At 44.9% G+C, this 27,181-nt stretch overlaps 1 protein-coding gene across 6 annotated transcripts in view; it reads left to right on the forward strand.

Moving 5' to 3' along the window:
• ATG7 (autophagy related 7) overlaps positions 1–27,181 on the forward strand; it is a 237,019-nt gene that overhangs the window by 22,352 nt on the left and 187,486 nt on the right. For all 6 annotated transcript variants that reach the window (XR_012323919.1, XR_012323920.1, XM_019944530.3 and 3 more), the window contains exons 4-11: positions 1,848–1,965; positions 3,811–3,888; positions 7,240–7,356; positions 8,629–8,778; positions 19,970–20,058; positions 21,691–21,812; positions 25,789–25,879; positions 26,638–26,782. Coding sequence is in view for 4 of the 6 variants with exons in the window: in XM_019944530.3 (XP_019800089.1) it covers positions 1,848–1,965; positions 3,811–3,888; positions 7,240–7,356; positions 8,629–8,778; positions 19,970–20,058; positions 21,691–21,812; positions 25,789–25,879; positions 26,638–26,782 (910 nt within the window). In the remaining 2 variants the exon portion in view is untranslated. The remainder of the gene's footprint in view (positions 1–1,847; positions 1,966–3,810; positions 3,889–7,239; positions 7,357–8,628; positions 8,779–19,969; positions 20,059–21,690; positions 21,813–25,788; positions 25,880–26,637; positions 26,783–27,181) is intronic.

Raw genomic sequence — 27,181 nt, forward strand, 5'->3', positions numbered from 1 at the left:
GTAATTAACTCGCACGAGGACTCGTGTCCTGGGAGTGTCGCCGTCCTGGCAGCTGCTTGCATGCTTGTGCTTTAGTTTCCTCTGCTCTCAGAGCAAGGCTTTGGCCTGGATTCGCACACCCGGGACATCTGGACTCTAGGAGGGAGGGAACCAGATTCAATCAGAGCATCCTTCCCTCTGTTTCAGCAGTCATTTCATAAAGCCACGTCTGAATGTGGAAGGCCTAGTTTACCACCTGCTCTGCTTCCTTCTTTTTCCCTCTAGGCTTAATCTTGTCCCTTTGTGATTTCTTTTTCTCCTCAAGACTATCCTTGATGTCCTTATCTCACCTGGATGAAGAATATTCTTCTATTGGGGTAGAGTGGTGACAAACAGCCTGTGATCCGCTGACTCGTCAGCTCCCGAAGGAAGGCTCTGGCCTTTGGAAGTTACTTCTCTCCCAGGACCTAGCATTTGGTGGAAACTCCACACCTGTTGCACCCCTCCACACCTGTTCTAGGTTTAGCTCTCTCCTTGCAGCGCTCCCCACCTCCCAAACCAATTTTACTCAGACTCCAAAGGAAGAAACGCTGGGTCTTTTAAACCATACAGCTACCATCAGTGTAATCAGTAAAAATGCATCCTCTCTGCAGTAGTTGTGACCACAGTATTCAACTACTAATGAAATGAGCACTGTTTTCATTTAGCATCTGTAACCTCTGAAACACAAGTTAATCATTTTAGAGATGAGACCAGCTTTTTCCCCATCTGAGTTTGTGTTCAGTATCATCTCATCCTTCTCCTCCCCTGACCTTGATTACTCTGAAGCCTTCGGTGACAGTGCAGAATGTGACACACATGTGGCACAACATGGCCACACAGGTGGCCCAGGTGCAGCGTGTCTCATCGCATTGTTTGGCTCCGATGTGCATGGGGCCATGCCCTGTAGCAGCTCCACGCACAGCCTGTTTGTGGCGGGAGAGGGCATGGGGTAAGCAGAGGAGGGAGGCGTGCCCCTGCCCTCAAGGAGCTTACTGTCCTCAGGGTGGGTGTGTGAATGTTAGTCTTGAAAACACTCTAAAATAAATTATGCTCATTACCAGAGAAAGGCAGGATGGATGGCTTCCTGGAAGAGGAGGGTTTGCAGCAGGGCGTTGACGCCTGGGAGTGCTTGAGTGGGGAGTGGGCAACACAGTACCTTAGAGTCAACCAGTTCTGATTTGAGGCCCCAGCTCTGCCTATTATGTGACCTTAAGCAAGTTACTTAAACCTGAAGTCAGAGAACAAACTCTTGTGAGAACTGAAACCTTGTATAGTTCTTGGCACAGAGGAAGCTCCATAAATCATGTTTCGCTTTCAGGTGAGAGATGGGAAAGAATTTTTTAAAATGGGAAAATAGCTTATATTTGGGGGCAGTGGAAGAAGAGCATGCCGAGGGATTAGGGGAAGGGAAATATAGAGGCTTTGGGGGGGGTATAGTGCCTGTTTTTACCTCTTAAGCAATGATACTCATCTTTTTCTTTTTTGCGGTACGCGGGCCTCTCACTGTCGTGGCCTCTCCCGTTGTGGAGCACAGGCTCCGGACGCGCAGGCTCAGCGGCCATGGCTCACGGGCCCAGCCGCTCCGTTGCATGTGGGATCCTCCCGGACCGGGGCACGAACCCGTGTACCCTGCATCGGCAGGCGGATTCTCAACCACTGTGCCACCAGGGAAGCCCGATATTCATCTTTTTCCAAAGAAATATGAATCAGTCTTCTCTTTGCCCTGCAGAGCACTGTCCTTGTCTCCCATTGTAGTCTGGTTTGTTTGTCAGTCCCTGACTCTCTGAGTCCCAGCTGTGCCTGTTAACATGTTTCTCTGTATCCAGGAATGCTCCCACACCAGCCCACTGCTGCCCAGCGGTTGGAACGCTGTATAACACCAACACACTTGAGGCTTTCAAGGCTGCAGATAAGAAGCTACTTCTGGAACAAGCAGCAAACGAGGTTAGCTGGGAAACGTAAGGTACCTGTCATATTTTCCATGGTCCCACAGGCATGATGCCTCTGATCCTGAGGTGCATGAGTCTGTTATAGAAGCTAGTATATAGCCAGTGTTCAAGCGTAACTGGGCTTCTGCGTTGACGGGAAGGTCAGGGGGGAGGCAGCGAGGCTCTCGCCTGGGGATAGGCTGGAAGGTCAGTGCAGGGCAGGGTGTGAAGGCTCTGCTGCTGATCTCTAGCTAGCATTTTGCAGCAGCTTGACCTCTCTCTGTGAGCTCTGTTCCTGTGTCTGAATGCATTTGGGTTCTCTGTTCTTCACGCCCCTTGAAGAGGCTTTCTGGTTCTGAGCACTGCAATGCTGTCATAACTGATCATGCAGTCTCTCCAGGGTCCTCAGGGCTGAACCTACATGGCTCCGTCTCATTTAAAGGCTCCCTGTGGCCTGGCCTCTGTGGCCCTGTGGCCTTTCTGTCCTGACACTCTTGCCCTCGCTGTCTTTGATCCAGTCATAGCAAATCACTTAGAATTCCTTCCTTCACCACTTTTTGTTCTCTCCTCTCTCCTTGGGACATGATGTTCTCTCTGCCTGGAATGTCTTTCTTTTACTTCTTCACGTCTGAGTTAGTGTGAGGAATACATGAGGGGCAGTTTATCCCAGCCCCTCTAACACCACTTAGTCGATGGTCTTCACACTAGTCTTAGAAAAGAGTCTGATTTATGTGAGGGTCGTGGTCAGAGAGGGAAGTCTCCTGCCTTTGGCCTGAGGAGGGAGTCCTTCCCGTCCCCTGGGATGGGTGACCATGGTTGATTGACTTGGCCTGCGGCTCGACTGCTCCTGGGCTCCTGCCTTGGCTGCACATGTCAAAGGCCGACTCCAAAGAGGTGGGTCAGGTCTTAGGCCATCATCGAAAAAAGCACGTTGCTCCCCACAGGAACCCTATCCTCATCCCTCATCCGAGGCTCAGCTTCCCGCAACCCCCAGCAGTTCCTGCCCCACCCTGGTTTTTCAGAAGCGGGGCCTCCTCTCCTGTGGTCCAGCTCCTCCAAGGTTATTATTTCAATAGCAGGAACTTCTCTTTCCTTGTTTCCCTCTTCCACTCACATGTGGGCAATGGCTCTTATTGACACAACTGTTTGTCTTGCTTAGTGACACAAAGTTTAGCAACTAGTCTTCACTACTAAAACATCTTGCAATCAGCAGCCGCTGACCAGGACCAGCTTCTGCTTCCAGTCACAGTCCGTGCTGAGTATCCATACTCTTGATTTTTTTTCTTCTTCAGGGAAAGATAATCCCAAATAAGACTTTTAAGAAATCCCTGTATATAGTTCAGATCACTGCCTCCGGAGCACCTCCCTGGCTCCTTTCCCTCCCGTGTCCTTAGCTGAGGTCAGGGCTCCTCCCAGGAACTGTCCCCCCTCCTGTGAGGGCACCTGCTGCCTAGTGGTGTACAGACATTGACGCCTGGCTCTCTCACAGCCTGTTAGCTTCTTGAGGGTTGGGACTGTGTCTCCTATTTCTGTAGCCCCGATGTGCTTGCTCTGTAGTTGAGAATAAGTAAATATTTGTTGAAGGAAGTAACGAAGCCGTAAACAGGCTGGTTGCCTCCTCTGATGCTGAGCCCCACTGAGAGGAGGCTTCTGGGTTCTCTGACTTTCCTCAGTCTGCAGGGAGTGGGGCTGGGGGAGAGGCAGTGTGAAGGGGGCAGAGTGAGTGGTGACGCACATCACTGCCCATGATGAGTGGTGCTGGGCCTGCGGGCAGGAAGGGCTTGCTGCTGGGCAGCTCCACGTGTGTCTGGGAGGGAGGAGGCCCTGGCACCTGCTTTGATGCTTTTCCTTCTTCTAGCAGATCTGGGAATCCATCAGATCGGGGGCTGCTCTTGACAACCCTGTCCTCCTCAACAAGTTCCTCCTCTTGACATTTGCGGTAAGTCCACGGACTCGGCTGCATCTAGACTGCAGACTGCCCTGGCCAAGCCCAGTGCGCCAGTGGGTCAGTCTGCTCTCTTCTCCCTGAAGCTTTTCCCTTGTGTTAGTCAAGTCATGGCTGTTAAAGAAATGCTCTGTTAGTGGCCAGATGGTGCTGGCCCTTACCACTGATGCAAAATTAATTCATTCTTACTGATTGTACTGGTGGTTGTTGCCTGACTCTCATCATTTAGGATGTGACAGAGTCGGGTTCCAGACCACAGTTCATCATTGCTAATGTCTTTGTTAAGTTCAGCGCTGCAGAGCTCAGCTGCTGGGTCCATCGACTCGAGGAACAGGTAACGACTCAGGGATCTTAGCCATCCCCAGGTGGCTTCTAGATGAGAGGGGATCACCCTACATAGCTTGTCCACACAACTGTGTCTTTTTAAGAAAGAAAAATATGTTTTGCAAGTGAAACCTAATTAAAGTGAACCTTAAGGGTAGCCTTGAAGAGGAGAAAAAAATCACATTCGGGTAATATCTGCTGCCTAGGGAAGCAGGGAAAGGATCTGGTCGTGGTGATGGGGAAAGTGGGAGGAAGGTAAGGGCCGATTGTAGAAGTACCAGCTACATGCACACATGCACACGTGTGTGTGTATATACATATATATGCATACATGTGTGTATCCATATATCTACATATAAAACTAATTTATCCTTTATAATTATGTTGACAATATAATATTCTGTCAAGTGTATGTTCTTTAGACTCGGGTATGTCTAGGTTGTTGTCAGTCTTCACTATTATAAAAAAATGTTACAGTGAACAACGTCGGCCACGCTGATTTTCTTTTCCTCTTTATTTCTTTATAATACATTTTTTGGGGTGGGCATGTAAACGTACTGATGTTGACACGTATTAAGTGTGTTGGCTGTTTCACCCCAGGTTCATCCGTTTTGGATATTAACCCTCTTCCCTACATTTTTCTTCCTTTTTTCGTTTGCCAGTTATAGGTCTTGCCTTCTTCGTCCCCCACGAACTAGTCCTCCATTTCTAACTCATGCTGCCTCTCTGATGTACCGCCCAAGGCAAAGGAGAGAGAGACAGGGTCCACACTGGAAGCGATACCCCGGGGGGCCATCTACAAGGAGCACATTTTCCAACAAGTTAAAATGCTTTCTGTGTGATAGTGGCGAGATAGAAAAAGGTTCAAATTCTTCAGGGGATTACTAGGCCCAATTTGGCATTAGTAATTTGTAAATTTGAGTAATTTTGTAAGCTCAGGATAAATATAAGCAGTGCTAATTAAAGACTTTGGTTTTCTTACTTTAACATCAATACATTTTCTGTACCAAGAATTCTAGTTAGTATAATCTAATTGACAATTTGCATTTAACTGAGAAAATAGTCTTAGCTCCCACTTAAAGTTTTAAGGCATTTCCCAGAGTCATTATGTGCATTGGCCCTGTTGCCCTTTCTACTGAGCATTCTTAGCCTGACTTTAAAAAAATTAAAAGTCTCTGTCTTAAAAAATCATCAGACACAAAGGGCTTTATGTTTAATGTAATCCAGATCCTTTGTATCCCCAAATAATTCTAAGAAATTCAAGCCTTTTGACTTCTGAAGATGACTTGATGAAGCTTCTTAGAAACTGTGAAGTCCTTCATCTTGAATTGTTTAACCTTTTACTAAAGATCAATTATGACAAATCATTTAAATACAAAGAAGAGAGAATAATCTCTGGAGGTGTTTTCTGCTTTCCTTTCTACTCTTTTTAGGACTCAAAGGTACAGACACTTTATTAAAATTTCAGTTTTTCAGTTTGCTTTGCTGTTGTTAAAGGGAATTTGTTTTTAGTTGATCAATTAGTGGGCAGAATTAAAGACTGTGGAAACTATAATTACTAGACTTTTTCATCTGGACACACGTTTATGTGTAAGTTTATATTTAAAAAGTCATCTAGTATGACTCCATTTACTAGAAAAGCCCAGAACAGGCAAATCCATAGAGACAGAAAACAGACTAGGAGTTTCCGGGGGATGAGAGTGAGGTGAATGAAGAGTTTTCTATGAATGGTATTTCTAACTAATAAACCAATGGGGAGCTTCTGCTGTTGGGGTTTCTTTTTGGGGTGATGAATATGTTCTGAAATTGGTGGGGATAGTGATACAACCTTGTCACTGTAGTAGAAAACCACTCGTACGCTTTAACGTGGCGACTTTCATGGTACGTGAATTATATCTCAATGAAAAGTCTTCAACCAGCCATCCCCTCTTTATTCTTAGCAAGATTCGAGAGGAAATATTAAGTAGCCAAATAAACTGCATAGTGGTCAGTGGTAACGGACTGGCGGGGAAGCTGTCAGATACCCACATAACCATGGAGTCCTCCCATGTGAGTGACTCGGGCCACACCTGGTGTAGGAATTCAGAGGCGAGAGCGTTTGACCTGAGTGGGAATGGCATCTAGAACAGCCTCACAGGTCACTGCCCCTTCATCACCTCCCCTGGTCGGGGGCAGCCACATACACCCCTGAAGATGTGACCTCTTATATCATCGATGCTCCTTAGCTTGTGGAAGCTCTCCTGTGACTCATACAGCTGATCATGTACTTACTTTATCTCTGCTCCCTGCAGAGACTGAGCTGCCCGAGGGCTGGACTGGGTTTTATTCATCTTCTTATTGTCAGAGTGTCTAACATTTTGCCTTGTACACAGCAAGTGCTTAGTCGTTGACTTGAATTTCACCAACATGGCGTTTCTGAAAACGGCATTATATTATCTAAGGCATATATAGTTAGGAATAGAACATTGTAATAACTTTAATAGCATGCTTAGTTCATTCAGTTGTGAAAAGAGTGGTAACTGTTTGGAGGTCGTACCTCCACAGATGGTGTATGTGTGGAACCGTGGACAGGAGCCTAAGTATTGGAAGTAGAATTCTGCTCTCCTCTCTGCCACTTAGTATCTTTGTTTTGTTCAAGCTTTTTCACCCCTCTGTAAGCTTCAGTTTCCTGTCTATAAAATGGGACAATAACGGTTACCTCCCAGGGTGATTTTGTGTATTAAACAATGATGCCGACAATGTCAATTACTTACTGAATACTTCCTGTTAGCAAGTGGCCTATAAAATATATTATGTCTATCATGATATATTAGTGTGTGGTGTGTGGGAATATTTTGGATGAACACAGAGTTTCCATATCCTATCATGAGTTCTGCTGGAGATGAGAATTTCTGACAAGCTGGTTGTATCTTGCGTGCGTTAAAGTTTTCTGTCTTACGTAGCTACTGGGAAGTTAAATTAATAGGTGCATTTCAGTTTAACCATTGGCGCTGTTCTGATACATTATATTGCTTCTTCTAGGATCTAAAGAAGTACCACTTCTACTATTGGTTTTGCTCCCCCGCTCTCTGCCTTCCAGAGAGTATACCCCTCATTCGGGGGCCAGTGGGCTTGGATCAAAGGTTCTCACCAGCACAGGTATCAACAAAATGCGGGTAAAACTGGGTTTAACGTGCATGAATAGTTTATCTAGCTCATTCTAAAGACACGCTGGCACTCGTCTGGCTGAAGAGGTGGTTCCTGTGGAATCCTCCAAAGCTGGTACTGGAAGCAGACTTACCTGCACAGTGTCTGTAAGCGCATTTTGAAGAGTGAGCAGCGCTCCTCCAGGTTCTCAGCAACATTGGTTGAAATGCTAAAAGCAGTAGGGAGGCATTATAGAAACGTTTTGAAAGACTGCAGGAATTTGCCAAAGTGTGGTCTCCACTCTCAGTGTGGGGATCGTGAGGCAATATACTTTGGGGAGAGAGTCTTTGAAACCAAATAGAAGATCTCCTTCCTTTGCGCCAAGTTGCAGAGCTTCTACATTAAGAACAGTACATGCAGAGCTAGTCTTTGCAGTTGAAGAAAGATAATAAGGTCATTAGAGATGGTTTCCAGAAGAGCAATGAAAATAATCAGGTTGGTAGAACACAGACCCTCACCCCCCAAATTCTGATTGTTGTTGAGGCAAAGATTGAGTGGCAAGGTGACTTGAATTCATGAAGCGCGACATTCGCTGAAACCCTGAATTCCGAAGCCAGGGAGCAGCCCTTATTAATTAAAAATAATAGTAAGCTCAGTTACTAAGACAAGTCAAAGGTTATGGTTTTGTGGAATTAATTTTCTAAGGAGAAATGTAAGTGGGAGTAAAAGAGTATTCCAGGGATTGACTGGTGATGGGTTTGAGGTTTCTTTTAATGGGGACAAAAATGTTCTCAAGTTATTGGGGTGATGGTTGCAAATTCCTGTGAACATGCTAAAAACAACATTGAATTGTGCACTGTGAATGAGTCAGTTGTATTGTAAGTGAAGTAAGCATGTGTCAATAAAGCTGTTAAAAATTATAGAAAGGGTCAAGGAAAAATTCATCTGTGGTAGATTCATGCTTGGCTGTCACAGGAGAGATAACGTTCGGCTACCTCTCTAAACCTTTGTGGTGACAACTTAGGGAACCGGGAGCCATCCTGCTGTCCCATACAATGTCCCTTTGTGCCCCTGTCTGAGACACTTCACCATGCACGTGGAAAGCATCATATAAAAGTGAGGTGGTACGATTTGGGGCACTCTTACGTTTGTTTGCTGCAAAAGTGTGATCAGTCATTTACAGTCTTCTGGCTTGAAAGTAATACCTTTTATTTTATGTTAATTTTTAGCTCAGAACTAGATGTGTAATTGTCTAGAGAATAACTCAGTGTTTCCTGTTTTCAGATTCAAGCCCTTGAACGAGCATATGATGATCTTTGTCAAACAGAAGGAGTCCCAGCACTGCCTTACTTCTTAATCAAGTATGATGAGACCATGGTGCTGGTTTCCTTGCTTAAACACTACAGTGATTTCTTCCAAGGTCAGAGGACCAAGGTCAGAGAAACTTTGAGTATCATTTTATTATCCATTAAGAAAATCTGATGTTCATGTTATGATAGACCACTGCAAAATTTGTACTCGTTTAGGTTTCTTAAGCCCTGCAAAGAACGTTTCAGAACATTTCTTTATCTTTACCCTCTTCCACCGCTGCAGTTCCCAGATCAGCTCCTCCGCCAGATTTTCTTAGCTCTGTGACACCTCAGAGTAATTTTGGATTCCTCGCTTCCTCTTAGTGGTAAAGTTATTTCTGTTTTTCTTCCTGATACATTTTGTATCTATATTTTCATTTATTGCCAGAGCTACCATGCTAGTTCAGGTCCCGGTCCTCTCACTGCTGGACAGTGAGAGTCTCTTGCTTCCCCGTGGGAAGGATCTCCCTCAGACCCCTCACGTTCCCTGTGTCGTTCACGGATCAAGAGTCCACGGTGTCTTCCTTCTGCCTCCAAACCACCTTGCCTGCCTCATCTTCCACTGTTTTCCTCACAAACCATTGCTCCAGCTAAGATTCGCTGTTTTCCACCAGACATGCCCCCTGAGCAAATACACCTAGAACTTTTCCTCCATCTCTCTTTGTCCTCGTGTTGTTATCATCTTCCTGAAAGAGGTCCTGCCTGTGTGGATTCTAAGAAACTCTCTCCCTTGCTGAAACCCTGCCTCCACGGTGAGGCCGTCTCATGGTGTGGCAGGTGTGACCTGTCCCCTCTGACCTCACTGCCCTTGCCCCCCGACCTCCCCCTTGCCTGCTCCACTCACTCGCTTGCATACAGTGCCTTTTGTGCTGTTAGGCTGTAGGCTCTCAGAGGGCAAGGACCAAGTCTGACGTATCCGTGTCAGCGTGGTGGCCAGCCCTTGTCCCAGGCCCTGAATACAATTCTTTTGAATGAGGGAAAGAGTACTGTGTGTTTTCGACGTGATGAGATACATAGTAAGGTGTCTTAGCTGTATCAGACACTGAAAGTTAAAAATAAAAAAATTCGTGATGAGTATTATGCAGTTTTGAAATTAAGTGGGAGAATTTCAGTCGCTGTGTAGATGTATCAGAGCTGAGAAGAGACAGGCCTCTCCCTGGCGCCCTGACTCTTAGCCTGAACTTCAGATACCTTTTTGTAAGTACACTTTTTTTCTCAAACACATTAGCGTTTTGTTTTTCAGAGGGAGCCCTATTTAAATTGATGACTGAGGACTGGATTTTTATTAAAATTCTCCCCACCACCACCACCCCAGGCATGTTCACGGAACAGTAGCTAAATTAGTAGCCGCGAGACCAACCATTGATGATTTGAAGCCCAGTCGAAGGCGAGGCCGTGTTGTGACGGCAGGCGGGGCGAAACGGCCTGGGTGTCAAAGCAGCTGGATTTCACGTTGTGTGTGGTGAATGCGTGGTCCTCCCCAGAGGGCAGCTCTACTGAAATAACAGTTTGCAGAGCACGTGACAGTTTAAAAGGGGCTTTCATGTACTGGATCGCGTAATAACTTGGTGAAATAGGTATTCTCAATATCTGCATTTTCTGTTTGACAAAAATGAGACTCAGAGTCACACGGCCGAATTGTCTCATTCCAAAGCCTTTGCACTTTCTTCCATTCCATTCTCATGTCACTGGGGGAGAGGCGGTCCCTGCTTGACATTTGGAATCAAATAAGCCTGGCTTTGATACCCAGCATTGCCACCTAGTAGCTCCGTGAACTTAGTGATTTTGCACACCCTTTCTTCACCTGGGTCTACTTGTTCTGTGGTGCTAATCCTACCTCCTACACGGCTGCTGAAGGAGAAACGTGATGATGTGGATAAAATGCCAGCATAATAGCAGGTGCTCACTTTCTTTCTTTCTCAGCAGCAGCCAGTTTTTTGTTGTTGTTGTTGTTTTTGCGGTACGCGGGCCTCTCACTGCTGTGGCCTCTCCCGTTGCGGAGCACAGGCTCCGGACGCGCAGGCTCAGCAGCCACGGCTCACGGGCCCAGCCGCTCCGCGGCACCTGGGATCCTCCCGGACCAGGGGACGAACCCGTGTCCCCTGCATCGGCAGGCGGACTCTCAACCACTGCGCCACCAGGGAAGCCCTATCAGCAGCAGCCAGTTTTTAACGACTGGACGACTCTCTGGAGTCTCCGTTGAAGCGGTCTTGGCGTGTTCGCCAGGGCCCCGACCTGGAGGCCAGCCACTGGCCAACACAGACACAGATCCTTCGCTTGGCTAAGGTTGATCTCAGGAAAGCCTGGCATGGCTCAGCGCATATACCGAGCACCTCCTATGAGCCAGAAATTATGAAATATGATTATACCTGTTCTTGCCTTCTAGGGGGAGATGAGACATTGACTTGTGGAAAGTTAACTAGAAACTCAAGTCACGGAAGAGAAGTGCCAACGAAATAATACGGATGATACTTTTGGTTGTTTATCTGTGCATCTGTGCCCAGTCTTGTAGACAGGATCACCAGAAGCTGTGCAGATTGGTGGGCTCTTAGGAGTTTCATGGCCTCCTGGCAGACCTCCCTTCTGTGGTCCTGAATGTCCCATCCATTCCCCACACTGCTGCCCAAACGCATTTTCTAACACAGAAATTGCATTGTGTCACTCTTCTACTTAAAACCCTTCTGTGGTTCCTGTTGACTTCAAGATAAAGTTAGAAATATTAGCATTCAATGCCTCCTCAAACCTGGCGCCTGCCTATCCCTCTAGCCTTACCTTCTGATGCTCCCCAAGATGCATCCTATGCTGTGGTTGCAACTGTGACCTCCAGACGCCCCTAATCCCCCCATCTTCCCCCCATCTTCCCACCTTCAGTCACACCTGTCCGTTGTCCTTCCTGCACCTGGCTAATGCCTCACCCCACCCCCTTTCCGGTTCATCACCCCTGGGAAGCGCTGGCGGATTCCTTGTACTGTTTGGTATCCCTCCTCTGTGTCCTGGTAGCAGCCTCCCTCCTGGCAGTGACTGGGCTCGCGTGTAATCTTGGTTTGCTGCTTGTCTGCCTTGCCCGTATCACCGACCAGCCCGTGAGCAGTGTTAGCACAGAGACCGTGTTATACCCCACAGCACATCCTCTGCATTTAGTGTAATGCCAGACACTTAATGGGCATGTGATGTGTGCATGTAGAGAGGAGAGAGTTCCTTGTGGACAGGCAGGATCACTTGTGGACTTGAGCAGAGCACTGAAGAAATGATTTCTGTGAAACCTACGTATCACTTCACTTGAGGTCACTCCGGCCTTTATGGCATGGATCTTGTTCATTTGCTTTCACATAATTCCAGTTGCTCTTTCGTGTTCCTTGAGTCATGAAGTTTCTTTGAGATTTTTTATCCTGTTCTTCCACAAATAGGCATTGTCTTCAGTGTGAGCCCCTGCAGTTGTTCTCTGGCTTCATATATTATTTCCTGCCTCCTCTTACCAGGACTTTGACTCCCGAGAAGCCACTGTTCCTCTGTGAGCCCTGCTGTCCTCACGGAAAGCTGGAGAACTGTTGGAATCCCTCCAGGTTTCTCTCTTTTCAGTTTGTTTTCTCATCTGGGGGAGTCTGGTGCCCACAACCCTAGTGGCCACATTCTCCAGCCTGAACCTCCTCTGGACCCCCGGACTGCGGTATCCAGCCCCCTGCTGCCTTCTCCAGCTCCTCGAATTCAGTATCTCCAAGCTGAATCATGATCTTCGCCCAAGTCTGGCCCTCTTCTGGGCATCGCTGTCTTGATGACACCGTCATCCGTCCAGTCCCGAGAGCCAGAAATCTGGGCAGCTTGCTAGACACCTCTCCGTCTTTTACCACCTTCGTGTCCCATAGATTTCGTGTCCTAAACTTCTGTCGGTCTTCCGCCTTTGCGTTTCTTCTGCCACCACCCCGATCTGAGCTTCGTGGTCTTTTGTCTGCTTTCCTGCAGGTCCTCCTAATGGGGCTCCTTGTGCTGCTTAGGCCTCTCCCCAGTCCATCCCCATATCACCCCAGGCAGTCCTCTGAAAAGCAAATCTGATCGTGTCACTCTCAGATTGAAGCATAGCAATGCCTTCTCTCCCGTGCTCTAAGAATAGACACCTCATTCCTTCCCGTGGCGTACAGGACTCTGCATGGCCTGGCCCCTGTGTGGATCCAGCCCCAAGTCCTTCTGTGCTCCCCTCAGAGGTGCTGGGTGCCCTCCTGCTGCAGGGCTTTTGCACATGCCTTTTGCCCAGAACTCCTGTCTCCTTTCTCTTCTGCCTCTTCTCTCCCCACCTCCACACCTCCCCTTTGCCCAGTGAAGTGTTCACTCTTTCTTCGGATTGAAACTTACTCATGATTCCTTGGGGACTCCCTCCCTGACCACTGTAAAGAGGTTTATGCTGCCCATGATGGGTTCTCATAGTGCTGTGTGGCTCCTCTTTGTAATATTTAGCACAATGGTATTGTACATTTTCTTGAGTGGCCTTTGATCTTCTTCTCCCATGTCAGCGTAAGCTCCATGAGGGCAGGTATCCTGTCTGATTTTTCACCATTGCATCTACAGCCCATGGTATCATGTCTGGTGTGTAAATACAAAGGGGGACTGAGGGCGTGAGTGTATGAGTTGTGAGGGTTGGAGCTCACATATGTGAAATACCTGGGTCAGTGCCCCTTACATAGGAGGCCTTCCGCAAGCGGTAGGTTACTCCTAATAGGGCTCATTATAAGTGTTCTGTTTCATATGGTCTTCTGATTCAGGCTGTGTTGCTTATGAAGGCGTTTCCAAATTGTCTATGCACCTAAAGTCAATATGTAGCATGAGTCGTAGACGTGCTTGGTGGTCTGACAGGAGACAGAGTATGGGGGAGGTGTGTGATCTGCTGTGGGTAATTTAGAGCAGTAATTCTTAATTTGAAGAAGGGATGATGGTCAAACGTATAACCTCTGAGAATTTGGTGGAAGCAATCATCCTTGCCCACCAAAAAATAAGCATCTAATATCTAACGTCAGGGGATCCACAGAACACTGAAACGCATTCCTGGATCCTCTCTGGGTCCCTGACTTAGAGAAACCTGAAGGGAAGGACAGGAGTTAGCCTGCCCTGGTGGGGAGAGAAGGCTGTGGGATTGCTGAGATCTGGAGGTGGGTGGCCCATCTCTGTTCCCAGCCAGAGCTGGGACCTTTGCATCTGGAGGTACTGCCTGTTCAGGTCCGGAGCCCCAGCTCGCTGGGAGGGAGCGGGTGCCTGTCCCTGAAGAGGGCGCACTGTCCACTCAGTCAGCAGCGGCTGCTGTTACCACGTTCTGAGTTCTGACTGTGTGTCCAGCACAGAGCTGGTCACTCACACGTGGTATCAGTAATCCTTCCAACACCCTGCAGAGTGAGTAGTATTGTTCTTATTTTATAGGTGAGGAGAATGGAAATGAGGCTGGGGAATGGCGGCCCCTTCACATGTGAATTATCTTACCTCCTATAGTCAGAATGCTTCCCACAGTGGGAAAAAGAGCATCCACGTTTTTCTCAGTAGCTCACAGCACGACATGACAGCGTAGGAAGGGCAGATGTTGGGTCCACCTGCGACCTCGTGGGCTGTGACCTCTGAGTCTCAGTTTCCTCCCCCTCTTCCTCATAAGATGGTTGTGAGAATTAAGAGATGATGGATATAAACAGGATTTGTTAGGTTTTACTCACATGTTATAATATTTCTCATTGTATTTTCTTAGAATACATTTGTCACCTTTCATTTTCAAAGGAAAATGATTTTCTGTGGACTGACCTCCATCTCCCGCTATTCTATATAGATGGAATTTTGAGGTCCTGAGTCATACAGCCAACTTTGCCTTTACCAAAGAGAGGCACACTTTCTTGCCTTTTTGGTTTTAACAGAAACCTGGAGAAATTAGGCATGGCCTGCCTGCAGGAGAAGCCCTTCTGGAAATTTTCAGAAGGCCTCGGAGCATCCAGGAAGGTTTGACCAGTTCACTAATGATGCTTTCTTTAAGTAAAGCTGAGTAGCAAGTGCATCTTTGGTTGGTTTCTTCTCGTTTCTTGGATGACTTAACGGTTGTTAAAGGTGATCGCTAGGGGATCGCTTAATGCCAAAGTCCTTTGACTGTTACTTATAGTTAAAAATACCTGTTACATTATGATTCAGTAATCATATTTATGTGTGTCTTTAGATGTATATACAGACGCATAGAAAACCGAAGCAAAACTTTCACAAAATAATACTTTGCTAGGGGCTATGCACTCTGTTTTCTATCCTGTTCTGTCTTTTGAAATATGCTAGTTGAGACCCAGTTGAGTGATTTAGGAGTCACGAATAGCTCATCACATAGAGTCTGGACGGTGCTGTGTGCCCACTTCGAGAATACTGGCAGGTAAATGAGCTGCACTTGGTGTGGTTCCATTCATTATTTTTATGTCCAGCTGTATCTTTCTGTTTTTAAAATCTCACAAAGCTCTTCCATTAAGTTTTTGGAATTTTTTTAAGTAAACATTTTGTGTATTTCCTTCTAATCTTATGTGCATTTTTCTAAAGGCTAAGATTCTACTATATTCTGTTTTATTTTAGTATTTTAGCATAATATGAAACTCAACATTAACATCTTTTTTAATAAATTTGTATGATAATGTATTTACCAAGTTTTTGACATTTAGGTTTCTCATAATTCTTCACTTTTAGGAGCTCTTTGTGCATGAAATCCCATACTCCCCTCCCCTTGTATTTTGAATTATTTATTTCCTTAGGAAAAATTTCAGATGTGGAATTACTGGGTTAAGAGTTTGAACGTTTTAAGGTTTGTAATCGGTCGTGTGCTGGTAAATGTTTGACAGCGGGCTCTTGGCGATGGGGGTACCCTGATTTTGTAGCGTCTGCTTACTTCCGTGACCTCACCTCTCCCACCGTGGCCCATTTCGGGCTCCCAGTGTGAAGTCACAGGCTGCGGAGTTGGGGAGAGATTGGACCAGTCGGCTCTCCCAAGCCTTGGGGCCCCTCCAGCACCACTGCTTGCAGTAACTGTGGCCACAAGCTGCCGACTTTTTCTCCTGCTGCATTGAACGTTCTGTACATTGCCACACATTCGATTGGCTGAAAATGGGCCTTGTTTAAGTTCTGCTTTCCCTCAAAGAAATGACTCCACTATGAGTCACGGGGCCACCGCACTGTTGCAGCAGTTCTGGTGGTTACGCTGAAACAGCCCCTGTCACTATCCCGTTGCCAATCCTCAAGGAAAGCTTGCTTGCTTGAGTTTTACTTCTTTCTTCAGAGCAATTATTATTATTATTTTTTTTAAAGAAGACGTTGGGGGTAGGAGTTTATTAATTTATTTATTTTTGCTGTGTTGGGTCTTCGTTTCTGTGTGAGGGGTTTCTCTAGTTGCGGCGAGCGGGGGCCACTCTTCATCACGGTGCACAGGCCTCTCACTATCGCGGCCTCTCTTGTTGCGGAGCACAGGCTCCAGATGTGCGGGCTCAGTAGTTGTGGCTCACGGGCCTAGTTGCTCCGCGGCATGTGGGATCCTCCCAGACCAGGGCTTGAACCCGTGTCCCCTGCATTAGCAGGCAGATTCTCAACCACTGCACCACCAGGGAAGCCCCGGAGCAATTATTGAAGATTAAATGTTTTGTAATTTTGACAACATTAGCCTTTCATTCTAGGGCTGTAAAATCTTTGGACAAGAGCAATAAATAACAAAGGAGCAATAACTGGTCTGCTGTTAGCGGGGCTCTTTCTTCTCTTAGTGATCTCGGCATCATGGCAGCCATCTGTGACATCGCCGTGCATTAGATATCTGAACTTTTCCCCTATGCTTTTAAGACACATAATCTCCCTTGTGCATTTCCCATTATATTGAGTGTTTGGGTAGTAGACAGCCATTTGTCAGATAAGCATGTTTTTTTGCATCAATGTGGAAATTTCTCCACACACTCAAGTTGACAATTTTGCCCTCTTTTCTTTCTCATTTTGTACTTTTTCAGCAAATCGCTGGGTGGATTGCAGCCAGATCATTACTGAACAACTTCAATGAATTGTATGCCCTCAGCCAAGGAGAAAAGAGTGTTTATTTCATAAACCTTCTAAACAAAGCGTTTTTTTTGCAATGACATTTTGTTTCTTTCTGCTGATGTATTGTAAAAGGAAGAGATTTGCCCAAGTTCACACAATGAATTTGTGGCAAAGCCAGTTCTAGAATCCAGATCTCCTAGCCAATGGTTATTTCTGACTGCCATTTAAAAAATCTGTTTACCCATATAGTTAAACTGGCTTACCCAGCCTTGTGTGGACTAATTCCTACAATGATTGAGGTTCCGGATTTGGTTCCTAAAGCACTTGAAGATTTTGGAGTCACTTTTGAATCATCAAAGGAAAATTAAATGGTATTCAGCCTAGTGTCAAATGGATTCTTTCATTTTCCAGTCCGGATGCATACTCATGCATGCCTCATGTGGGTAGGAGAGTTACTTTAAGGCATTTTCAAGCTGACCTCCCTTTACCAGTAAGTGGTTCGTTCCTTCTCTGTAGCTCATTTTAGGTCAGGTTGCTCTAAGAAATTTATTCCTGGTCTTCTCAAAAAAGATTTCTTTTTCTTATTACCTTCCTGCCTCATTGCCTTTGTATTTAGTGTCAGAAATATGCTCATTCTTTGAAATTAGGCATCCACTTGTATCTAAAGTAACATTCTAATTTATATAATTTAAACATCACTTTGTCCCAACTCTACAATTGCAGATGGTAAAACCTAGAGCCGGAGAATATTTGATAAACTAGAACTTAGCCTCCTTTTTCTCTGCTGGTTAAGAAAAGATAACCCTGAAACTGAAGGTAGGTAACTGTGTAAGGGTGATAGACTGAACTGAACAAAGACGTGAGTGAATCTACCACAATAGAGTTTATTTATATTGTTGTTACAGTTACCATTTGTTGAGCGCTTATCTTGCTCCCAGTCTCTGTGCTAAGTGCAGGTGAGAGTTACCATCTAGATGAGAAAATTAAGGCATAGAGAGGTGAAGTAAATTGCTGAAAGTCAAATTCGAGTAAGTGACAGGACATTTGATAAGAGCCTCGGTTTATGGAGTCATACTTGAAAACTGAAACTCAGTGTCTCTATATGAATGGCATTTCCTGGATTCATACTATCTGGGTTCTTCCCAAATAAAACTTGAAGAACCTTTAGCCACCTGGTAAGATTGAGCCTTAATAGAGACTGTGTTGTTTTGTAAGCTATACAGGATTTTTTTTCTCTTTAATGGTCTATAAAGCTCTATAATTCTGGAGGTAGAAGGAATCCTTTGGGATAAAATTATTTTACTGCTTCACTTTACAGGTGAGGGAAGACCTTCCCCAGGGTCTTAAAATCAGTTAGCTGCAGGATTAGAACGCATGCCCGCTGGCGCTCCAGCCAGTGGTTTTTTCACTGCATCAGGCCATTCTCTTCTCTTCTCTTCTCTGCTGGATAACAGAGAGGTAAATGCCTTCGGTGAATTTTTTTAAATGTGAAGTTGAAGTAGTGATTACCTAATCATGTAGTATGCCTGGCAAATGCCCTCTGTCACAGTCGATAGAGGGGAACAAAATAAAAAGGTGCCCCACGTGGTGGCGGTGGCCAGCTGGACCAGAAGACCTCCAGGGAGACAGCATTTTCATTCGGAGGGAGCGCTAGGCTAGAGGCCTCATTCTCAGAGCTCTCTTGCTTCTCATAGGAACATGTCTCTTAGACCATGCTCTCACCTTCTCACCCAGGAGAATCCCAGATGCATTCTCTTGTCATGTCTCCTTCATCAACTCTGGTCTGCAGCAGTTCCTCAGACTTTTGTTGTTTTTAGTGACCTTGACCTTGACAGTTTTGAAGAGTACTGGTTCAGTTATTTTGGTCTAATGCCTCTTAATTTGGGTTCGTGTGATGTTCACTTATGATTAGATGGGTTATATTAGATGGGGTTATTTTTGGAAAGAATACCACTAAGGTGAAGTGCCCTTGTCATCATTATATCCAAGCTACCTGATACTCACATGGCATCCCTGATGGTGTTAAACTTGGTCACTTGTTTAAGGTAGAATTTGCCAGCTTTCTCCACTGCAAAACTACTATTCTTTTGGTTTGGGAGTGAGTCACTAAGTCGAGCCCACACTCAAGGAGGAGGACGATTCAGCTCTACTCCTGGAGGGGGAGGTATCTACATATGTTGCTTGGAAACCTTCTGTAAGGAGGATTTGTCCCTTCGCCTTCGTATTTATTTATCTCACCATTTATATCAGTTATAATCCAGTACCACGTTATTTATTTTGTTGAGCAGATTGTCCCAGCCTTGGCCGTTGAGAGCTCTTTCAGGTGTCTCGGGTGCCCACTTGACATGCCCCCCGTCCTGTTTATTGAGCACTTCCTTACTTTCTGCTGTGGAAGGTGCTTCAGGCTCATCTTGTATTTTCCTTGCTGCAGCCCTAGAATTAGCCACGTAGCCATGGAGCCCTGATTCCTTTTGCAGGAGAATGGTATTTAGAAATCAAGATCTCATTGTCTTTTGAGAGGAAGGAGACAGAAAAAGTGAAAGATGTTATGTATAACGTACAGAGGGCTATGGAAGCAGAGAGGACAGGGTGACAACCTCCACCAGGGGCAGTCTTCACTGAAGACATGGTGTTTGAAGTTCAGTTGAGTTTTCCAGTTGGAAATCAGGGTTGGGGGAGCTGGAGGAGGCAGGAATGAGAGGAAATAATATGTTAGCAATGTCAAAGGCATCCGGCTTTTTAATTTGGTGTCACTGTGGATTTACAATGGTAGTGACGCTTCTTTGATTTTCTCATTACCTGAAAATCAGCAGTTTTCGCAGATGATGTCTCTTCTCATTACATGAAAATCAGCAGTTTTCGCAGATGATGTCTCTTTGTGCGAGGATTTTCTCTGTGTGAGCCCTGACAATTGACTGCTCTTCCTCCCTCCTGGCTCTCCTTTCAGTCTTCCTTCCTTCCTTCCTTTCTTCCTTCCTTTCTAGTTCCTTCTAGGAACTAGAATGTATCTAGTTCCTACTCTCTTCCAGGCCCAGTGTGAGGCACAGGGGGGTGCAGAGAAGAATTTGACAGCCCCTGCCATCAAGAAGTTCTCTTGTCTGGTGTGAGGTCCTTTGGCTTTCTTCTCTTCCCTCTAACCCTTCACCAAGTGTCTAATTGTTGATGCTTTTGCAAAACAGCATAAATAGGAAAGAGGAGGGATTAGCAGTATTTGTGTTGTGAATCTGACATGATACTTGCCTCACTCACAAAGTCTTTTCTGTTCACAGATAACTGTTGGTGTATATGATCCCTGTAACTTAGCCCAGTACCCTGGATGGCCTTTGAGGAATTTTTTGGTCCTAGCAGCCCACAGATGGTATTTACGTGTGTGTGTGTGTGTGTGTGTGTATGTGTGTCTGTCTGTCTGTCTGTGTCTGTGTCTATATGTTTTTGACATTGTGCCTAACTATATCTATATTTCTGTTTTCCCAAATGGATTTTTTTCACTGCTGGCATAGAAACCAGATAATAAATCAATAAATCAGTCATGATCCAGTTTCTATCAGTGGTGAGCCTCTAAGCAGGTCTGTTATGGAGCTTCAGACTCTGACCATACAGCCCTAAAGATATTTTAGAGTAGGGCAGGGCCAACAGCTGGAGGTCCCCATCCTGAAATTCTCTAGCCCTCCCTTCAGCTATCTGAGTCACCTTCAGATAGGATTTTCCTGTTGCTACCATCTGCCCTTTTTCCCAACCTTAGACTAAATAAAACAGAGGGTAATATACATTTGAAAAGATGCTCAACATCATTAATCATCAAGGAAATAAAGTATAACTAGATACTACTCATTAATAAAGATAATAAGATACCATTATGAACTACTACTGCATACTCAGCAGATAATGAGATACTCACCAGAATGAGTTTAAAAAGATGAGAATACCAAGTCAAAGATGTGGATGAATTGGAACCCTCAAACACTGCTGGAAAACTGTTTGTCAGTATCCACCAAAGTTAAAAATATCTATAGCTCAGCAGTTTCCCTCTCGGGTATATAAAGCACAGAAATGCATACTCAGATGCAAGCACAACATATACAGGAACGTTTATAGCAGCATTATTCTTAATGCCCAAACACTGGGAATAACGCAGATGTCCTCGAACAATGAAACGGACAATAAATAGGATATTCACTGCAATGGAATGCGATGCTGTAGTGAATCTGAATGAACTACTGATACACATATCAACATGGATGAATTTAAGAAACATAATGTTGAGTGAAAGAGGCTGGACCTGAGACAATACGTGCTCCCTGGTTCCATGTATGTAAAGGTCAAAACAGGCAAAACCCATGTCTGGACTTCGAAGTTGGAGCAGGAGTTACTTTTGAAGGGGCTGGTTATTGACTGGGAGGAGGCATGAGACAAGCTCCGTTATATTTAGGATTTGGATATTTACCTCTGTGTCTGCTTTACTTAAATAACAGTGTTCACTAAAGATAGCTAGATTACAGATCATCCGCAGAGGGAGAGTGTTATACTTGCTTGTCCTGGTGGTGAGTCTGTAGAGCTGTGGGCTTCCTCGCCACTGCCCGACCTGCCGTCTCGTAGACTGTACGTTCAGGTGGGAGAAGGGGGACCAGAGGAGCCCATGCTTGTCTTGGAGTTTCTTGTTAATATTTTGTGAGCTTTTTAATTTTTTTCTGCATTTAAGATTCATTTGTCAGAAGTATTTATGTGCAATGTGAAATTGTTATATAAAACTCACCTAAAAAGAAATCATAGTCAGTTCAGCGCTCAGCCTCTAAACACTTGGACAAAGGAAGCCTGCGTGGATATGTTCAGAATCTCTCAGAGGTTAAGGTCACCCCCCGAGGGTGTCAGGGAGGCATAATTACAATGAATTGAATCCTCTCCACCTGGGTTTGCCGAAGTTCTTACGTGAGCTCTTTCTTTTCCTTCCTTAAAAAAAATAAAAAATAAAAAAATCTGGGCCCGACATCAGGAGTAGCAGTTTCCAGTCTGTTGAAGTCCTCTGCTTCCGGGACCGCACTCTGCAGGGGATGAGAGACGTCACCCACAGCATCATCTTCGAAGTGAAGCTTCCAGAAATGGCATTTAGCCCAGGTAACTTGCCGGTCTTTGAGAATGCATATACTTAGCATTTACCAGAAACCAAATTAGGTTTAACTTTTCTTTCATCCCTTCACAATGGCAATGGAGGTAGAAAAAAGTACAGCTCCTACCTCTTTGCCCCGAGGAACTCTTCCCTGGAACAGAGGGCATGCTCTGCAATTCAGACAGGAACAAAGGCAGAGATTGTCCTCAGGATATTTCCTCCAGGTAGTTTTTTCAGTCCTGAGAATTCTTTTTCCCTCTATTTTTTGTTTTTGCTGAACATAAAGTCTTTATTCCTTACCCTTATTACAGGAAGAATGAAGTATTAATGCACCTACATATTTATTTGTTACAAAAAGTTGTGTGTGATCTTATTCTCCGTATAGTAAGCCAGTCAGCAAAAGTGCCATTTCTCCTTCCACGTTTAATATTCCTCATCTGATCCTGTGTGGTAGGCGTCAGCTATTCTCCCTGTTCCATAAGGTAGGAAACTTGGGCTCACAGATAATGTTATATATATAGATGTGTGTGTGTGTGTGTGTGTGTTTGTGTGTGTGTGTAGATATACATACATGCATTTATTTATATATTTATATTTATGTACACATCACAAGGACAGAATAACATACCCAAATTGGAGTAAAATAAAGGTAATAATACCCACCTCATGGAGTACCCCTATGAGGAATCTGACTCCTGTGTAAAGACAGACACAATGGTGGCATATTATAGTTGCTTAATAAGTGATAATTTATGGTAATTTCCTATCTTACCCAAAGCCGAGAACCCTTTCCAAGATGATCCCTCAGATTTCTATGTCTTACGTGCTGTCCAGAGTACTTGTACAACCTACATGGTTTAATTTGCTCCATACAGCACCTGCATTGTTCCAAGGAACACTGCCTTCTTTAATCCGTGGATCATGTGCCTTAATGTGAGTGTGTGTTTTGGGGGTGAGGGGTGTTAAAATCTCTGCTTCATCAGGCAAAAGAGGAAGCTGTTTGCTTGTTAGTTTAGAGCCTTAAAATATCTATCACCTCTCTGCCGTCTTTAGATATTCAATACATTTGATTTAGCACCCTCTTCTGGCACATTCTAAAATAGCTTCCATGTGATGTTTCATTAAGCCGCCACTGGAAGGTAGCTCCAGGGGAATGAGGTGAGTATGAACTAACCAGTAATGCGGCCTGGTCTCCACCTGGCAGGCCACCAGCTATTTCCACACGTCACTCACTTAATCCTGCCAACCACCTTTTGGGGGAGGCACTTTTCTTTCCATGTTTTAAGATAAAGTCACTGAATTACTCTTACTCCCTGCTCCCAGTGATATATTACTGATGCTTGGTGAAGCTGGCAAACCCAGGAAACACCGTGCAATTCTATTCGAGAAAGAGGTTTTCTGTAGCGCTGCAGTGCTGTCAAGTCTTAACACTTGATATTGAGTGTAGATTATTTAGTTTAAGAAAGGCAGATGTTCCTCTTTTTTCACGTAAATTAATGTTTTCCCTCTTAGCTGTAAATAAAACCTTTTAATAACTAGAACTTTGTAAAGTTATTCTGTATCATAATGTGAACTGAACGTATTCGTATGGTAGTGTCTTTTAATATTTCTAAGACATCCCATAGTTGCAATGACAGTGTTATAAGAAATGCAGTTTTGAATATCCTGTGTCTTCTGCTCTTGGTGGTGCAGGCAAGCTCACTCTGCTTTGCTGATACAGAGTGTTCGAGCAGCCGGCTGAGGGAAGCCGCAGACACTGCTGAGGGTGGGAGAGACCTCCTTTCACTTCCTGTCCTTGCTGTGCTCCTCCTCTTTGTCCAGCTAGGGGAAGACAGGGCCTAACTTTCCCCTAAAAAATACTTTCTCATTAATTTGGGGTATGTCTAATATGGAAGCAGATATGATAGACTAAATATTATGGTCACCTATAGTATTTTTTTAAATTATCAGTAAGTTTAAAGTACATCTAATTTTCTTAAAATGTCTGTAACATCTTGAGTACAGAGATGTTTTAATTTGCAATGACATTTTGTGTTTGTCTTATAATTTCTTATCTGTAACAGGAGAAAGCTGAGGCTGGAGTTATTAATTATAGTACTAGACTGTGTTTCTGAATTTCTTGTCAAATTTCTGTGCATGTGTTAGAGAAGCCTTTTTAAATTTAACATGAGAATAGTAAGAAAATCAAACAAAATATGAGTTAGTAACTGGTTTGAACTCTTTTTTTCCCCCAGAAAAATGATTTTGGAGTTCTTATCCTCTTTAAGAACTCAAATCTATTATTTCAGTTTTAATTTTTTGTGATGTAAAAAAGGACCGCACCAGAGCACCTGAGTTAAAACAGGAAGGGTCATTTGTTTTTCGGCTCCTTGCTGGGAAAGATACCCTCAGCCAAGTAGCTTTTGAAGATAACTGACCCCCTTGTTTCCCATTGGTCGTCCTGTCCCAGAAATAAAAAATTGTGTAAAGCAAATCAACACCTCTAGGTCCCATAATTATATTGGGCAGTATTATGTTAAGAAACAAAGGTTGAAAGCTAAAAAGTTCCCAAGGAAAGGAAAATAGAGGTGTTGATAGAAATATAAAAGTAGGAGAATGTCCAAAGAAAACCAGTGTACAATTAGAGACAAATGTAAAATTCCTGCCATAGTCCTGTATCTCTTAACCTGAAGTCAAGGAGCTTCTGTTCCTTCAGAGACTGTTACTTCAAGCAGATATTGGAGGTGATGCTGGAAGGGTAGGTGGCTGAGTGAATTCCCTGCTAAGGAGTTGAGGCTTTATTGTGAATTTTGGGAATTCAGTGAGGAAGGGAGAGCAACTGAGGTCCCAAGGTGTGGGGAGTGTAAGACTGGGTGGCCCCCATTAGCAGGATTTACAAGGCCAGGTTTCCACCAAGGAAGCCAGGTTTCCACCAAGGAAGCCGGATTTCCACCAAGGAAGACAGGTTTCCACCAAGGAAGACAGGTTTCCATTAAGGTGAGGAGGTAGCAGAAGTATCTGCAAAGCAGTTGAGATTTTTAAGAGGATTTTGCAACAGTGGAATAGAGCAGCATTACCCTGAATGTGTCCTGTGAGATTTTAATTGGTGTTACTGGTTGAGGGAGATAATGGAGAGCCAGGTAAGATTGGGAAGCTCAAAGCCAAATCAGACAAAGTGGCTCCTTTACTGCAGGTTTCTCGGAGCTTTATCTCCCTCATGTGCGATGTGACGCTCCAGGTTTGGGTGGTGGTGGGGCAGAGGGAGAACACAGGTAGGTGTACAGAAGCATTTCCCAAGCCCGTCAGCCATGGAGTCTTTATCCTCTCAGAGCTTTGCGTGGAGCAAATTTTGAGAACAGCTGGAATTGGAGTTACAGAGGCACCCAATGCAGAGGTTAAAAGAGGTCAGCGGGAAAGGGAAAAGTCAGAGGAGAGGAAAGTCTGAATGGTTAAGGATGTGCTTAAAGGAGAGGGCAGCTTAACAGAAGAGCAGTCCCTTGGACTGAGGTCTGGAGACAGGTAGGCGCAGTGATGGAACTGAGAGGCTGGGTGGAAGGGTAACATAAGGATGAAGAGCGGAAGGGGTGCGCTCAACGGAGAGGTCCAGGTCCAGGTGGGAACTCAGCAGAAGGTGTGCTGCAGTCACACTGGCTTGTCTTCCTAAGGTAGAAAGCCCTTCACAGAGTTAGACCAGCTCCAGATATATTCTGTTTTTGGAGCAACTTCCAGTAACTACAAAAGTTAAGGCAACTCGGGCCAGAGACCAGGGCTGTTTCTGAAGCCCTTCTGTGGGAAGGCAGTGCTTGGATCTGAGGGTCTCTAAACAAGATTCCTAGTGGCTCAGGAAAATGAGGCAACTGAGGCAAGTAGATGCAAATCTGGCCTGCAAACCTCCTTGAAAAAGAAGTGAACTGAAAGCTTATGGATGCGTGAGTCATCTTGCTGCTTTGACTTACTTTTTATTTTTCCCTCCTTCCCTAAACTTACTGTTTTATTTGCCTTAAGATTGTCCCAAGGCGGTTGGATGGGAAAAGAACCAGAAAGGAGGCATGGGACCAAGGATGGTGAACCTCAGCGAATGTATGGACCCTAAAAGGTATACTTCGGAAGCCGTTTTCTCCAGGGTGCACACCAGGTTCTGTCAGGCCAAGCGCATTGCCCAGTTCAGTCAGGGGGTGCCTTCACACTGACGACGAGTGTTAATCCACTCTTGGCTGCCTCTTGATTTAAGTTTGGTTGTGAGAATTAATATTAATGATGGATATCCTGAAGGACACACAATTCACGTTTCTCTAGACATTCTACATTTCGTTCTTGCTTCAAGCTCAGACTCTCAGACCTCTGTACCTACACCACCTTTTAGTTCTTTATTCATTGCCCTTTGATTTTGTCCATTAGCCTACACTGAAGGACATTATAAGAAATATTTCACAGAAACCAGTATTGTATTGAAGGCATGATGTAAGTACCCCCTTTATTGAGGAGACAGAAATTTCTCTGTTTTCAGTATTAGGAAAATCTTTCCTCATAAGCGGCTGGTGTGTTTTTATTCCTGGACACAGTAACTCCTACACCTGGTCATGCTTCCCATTTCACCTTGGCTGCTGGGAGCTCAGGATCAGATTGGTGGCCCATCACTGTGCAGTTGCAGAGGATAATGGTGGCATGTGTTCTGTGTGGTCACCTTTCTCCTCCTCGCTCACCCTCAAGCTTTGTTTTACTTTTCCTTTGATATTAATTTCCATAGTATTTGTTTCTTATTTTCTCATGCAGCTACTTTCTATCTAAAAAGGACAAGATTGGGGCATAAATGAGTGACTGACTAAATAAATAAATAATTCTGTCATTTTCTAGGTTAGCTGAGTCATCAGTGGATCTAAATCTCAAATTGATGTGTTGGAGATTGGTCCCTACTTTGGACTTAGACAAGGTTGTGTCTGTCAAGTGTCTGCTGCTCGGAGCTGGCACCTTGGGTTGTAATGTAGCCAGGACATTGATGGTAAGTTTGTGGGGGTCAGATGTTACCTCTAAAGCTGTGGCTTCTCTTCTTATTTCGCTATACAGTCCACCTTCCATACCTGTGGGTTTCGCATCTGAAGATACGGAGGGCCTTGTATTTTATGTAAGGGACTTGAGTATCTGTGGATTTTGGTATCCCCAGGGGCTTCTGGAACCAGTCCCCCACGGATACCAAGCAACAACTACGCCTGAGTGCCTTCTCTCTCCCAGACTCCCCCTATTCTCTCTCCCAGACTCCCCCTATTCTCTCTCCCTCCCTCCCTTCTCTTTTTCCTCCCTGTCTCCCTCCCTTTTTTCTTTTCTCAGTATCTCTTTAAGTATAAAAGGAATACATGCTTTTATTATAAGGTAGAAACAGGAACTCTCCCTCCACTCCCAT

Source organism: Tursiops truncatus, chromosome 10 (assembly GCF_011762595.2).
Source record: "Tursiops truncatus isolate mTurTru1 chromosome 10, mTurTru1.mat.Y, whole genome shotgun sequence".
In the NCBI taxonomy this organism is placed as follows: Eukaryota; Metazoa; Chordata; class Mammalia; order Artiodactyla; family Delphinidae; genus Tursiops; species Tursiops truncatus.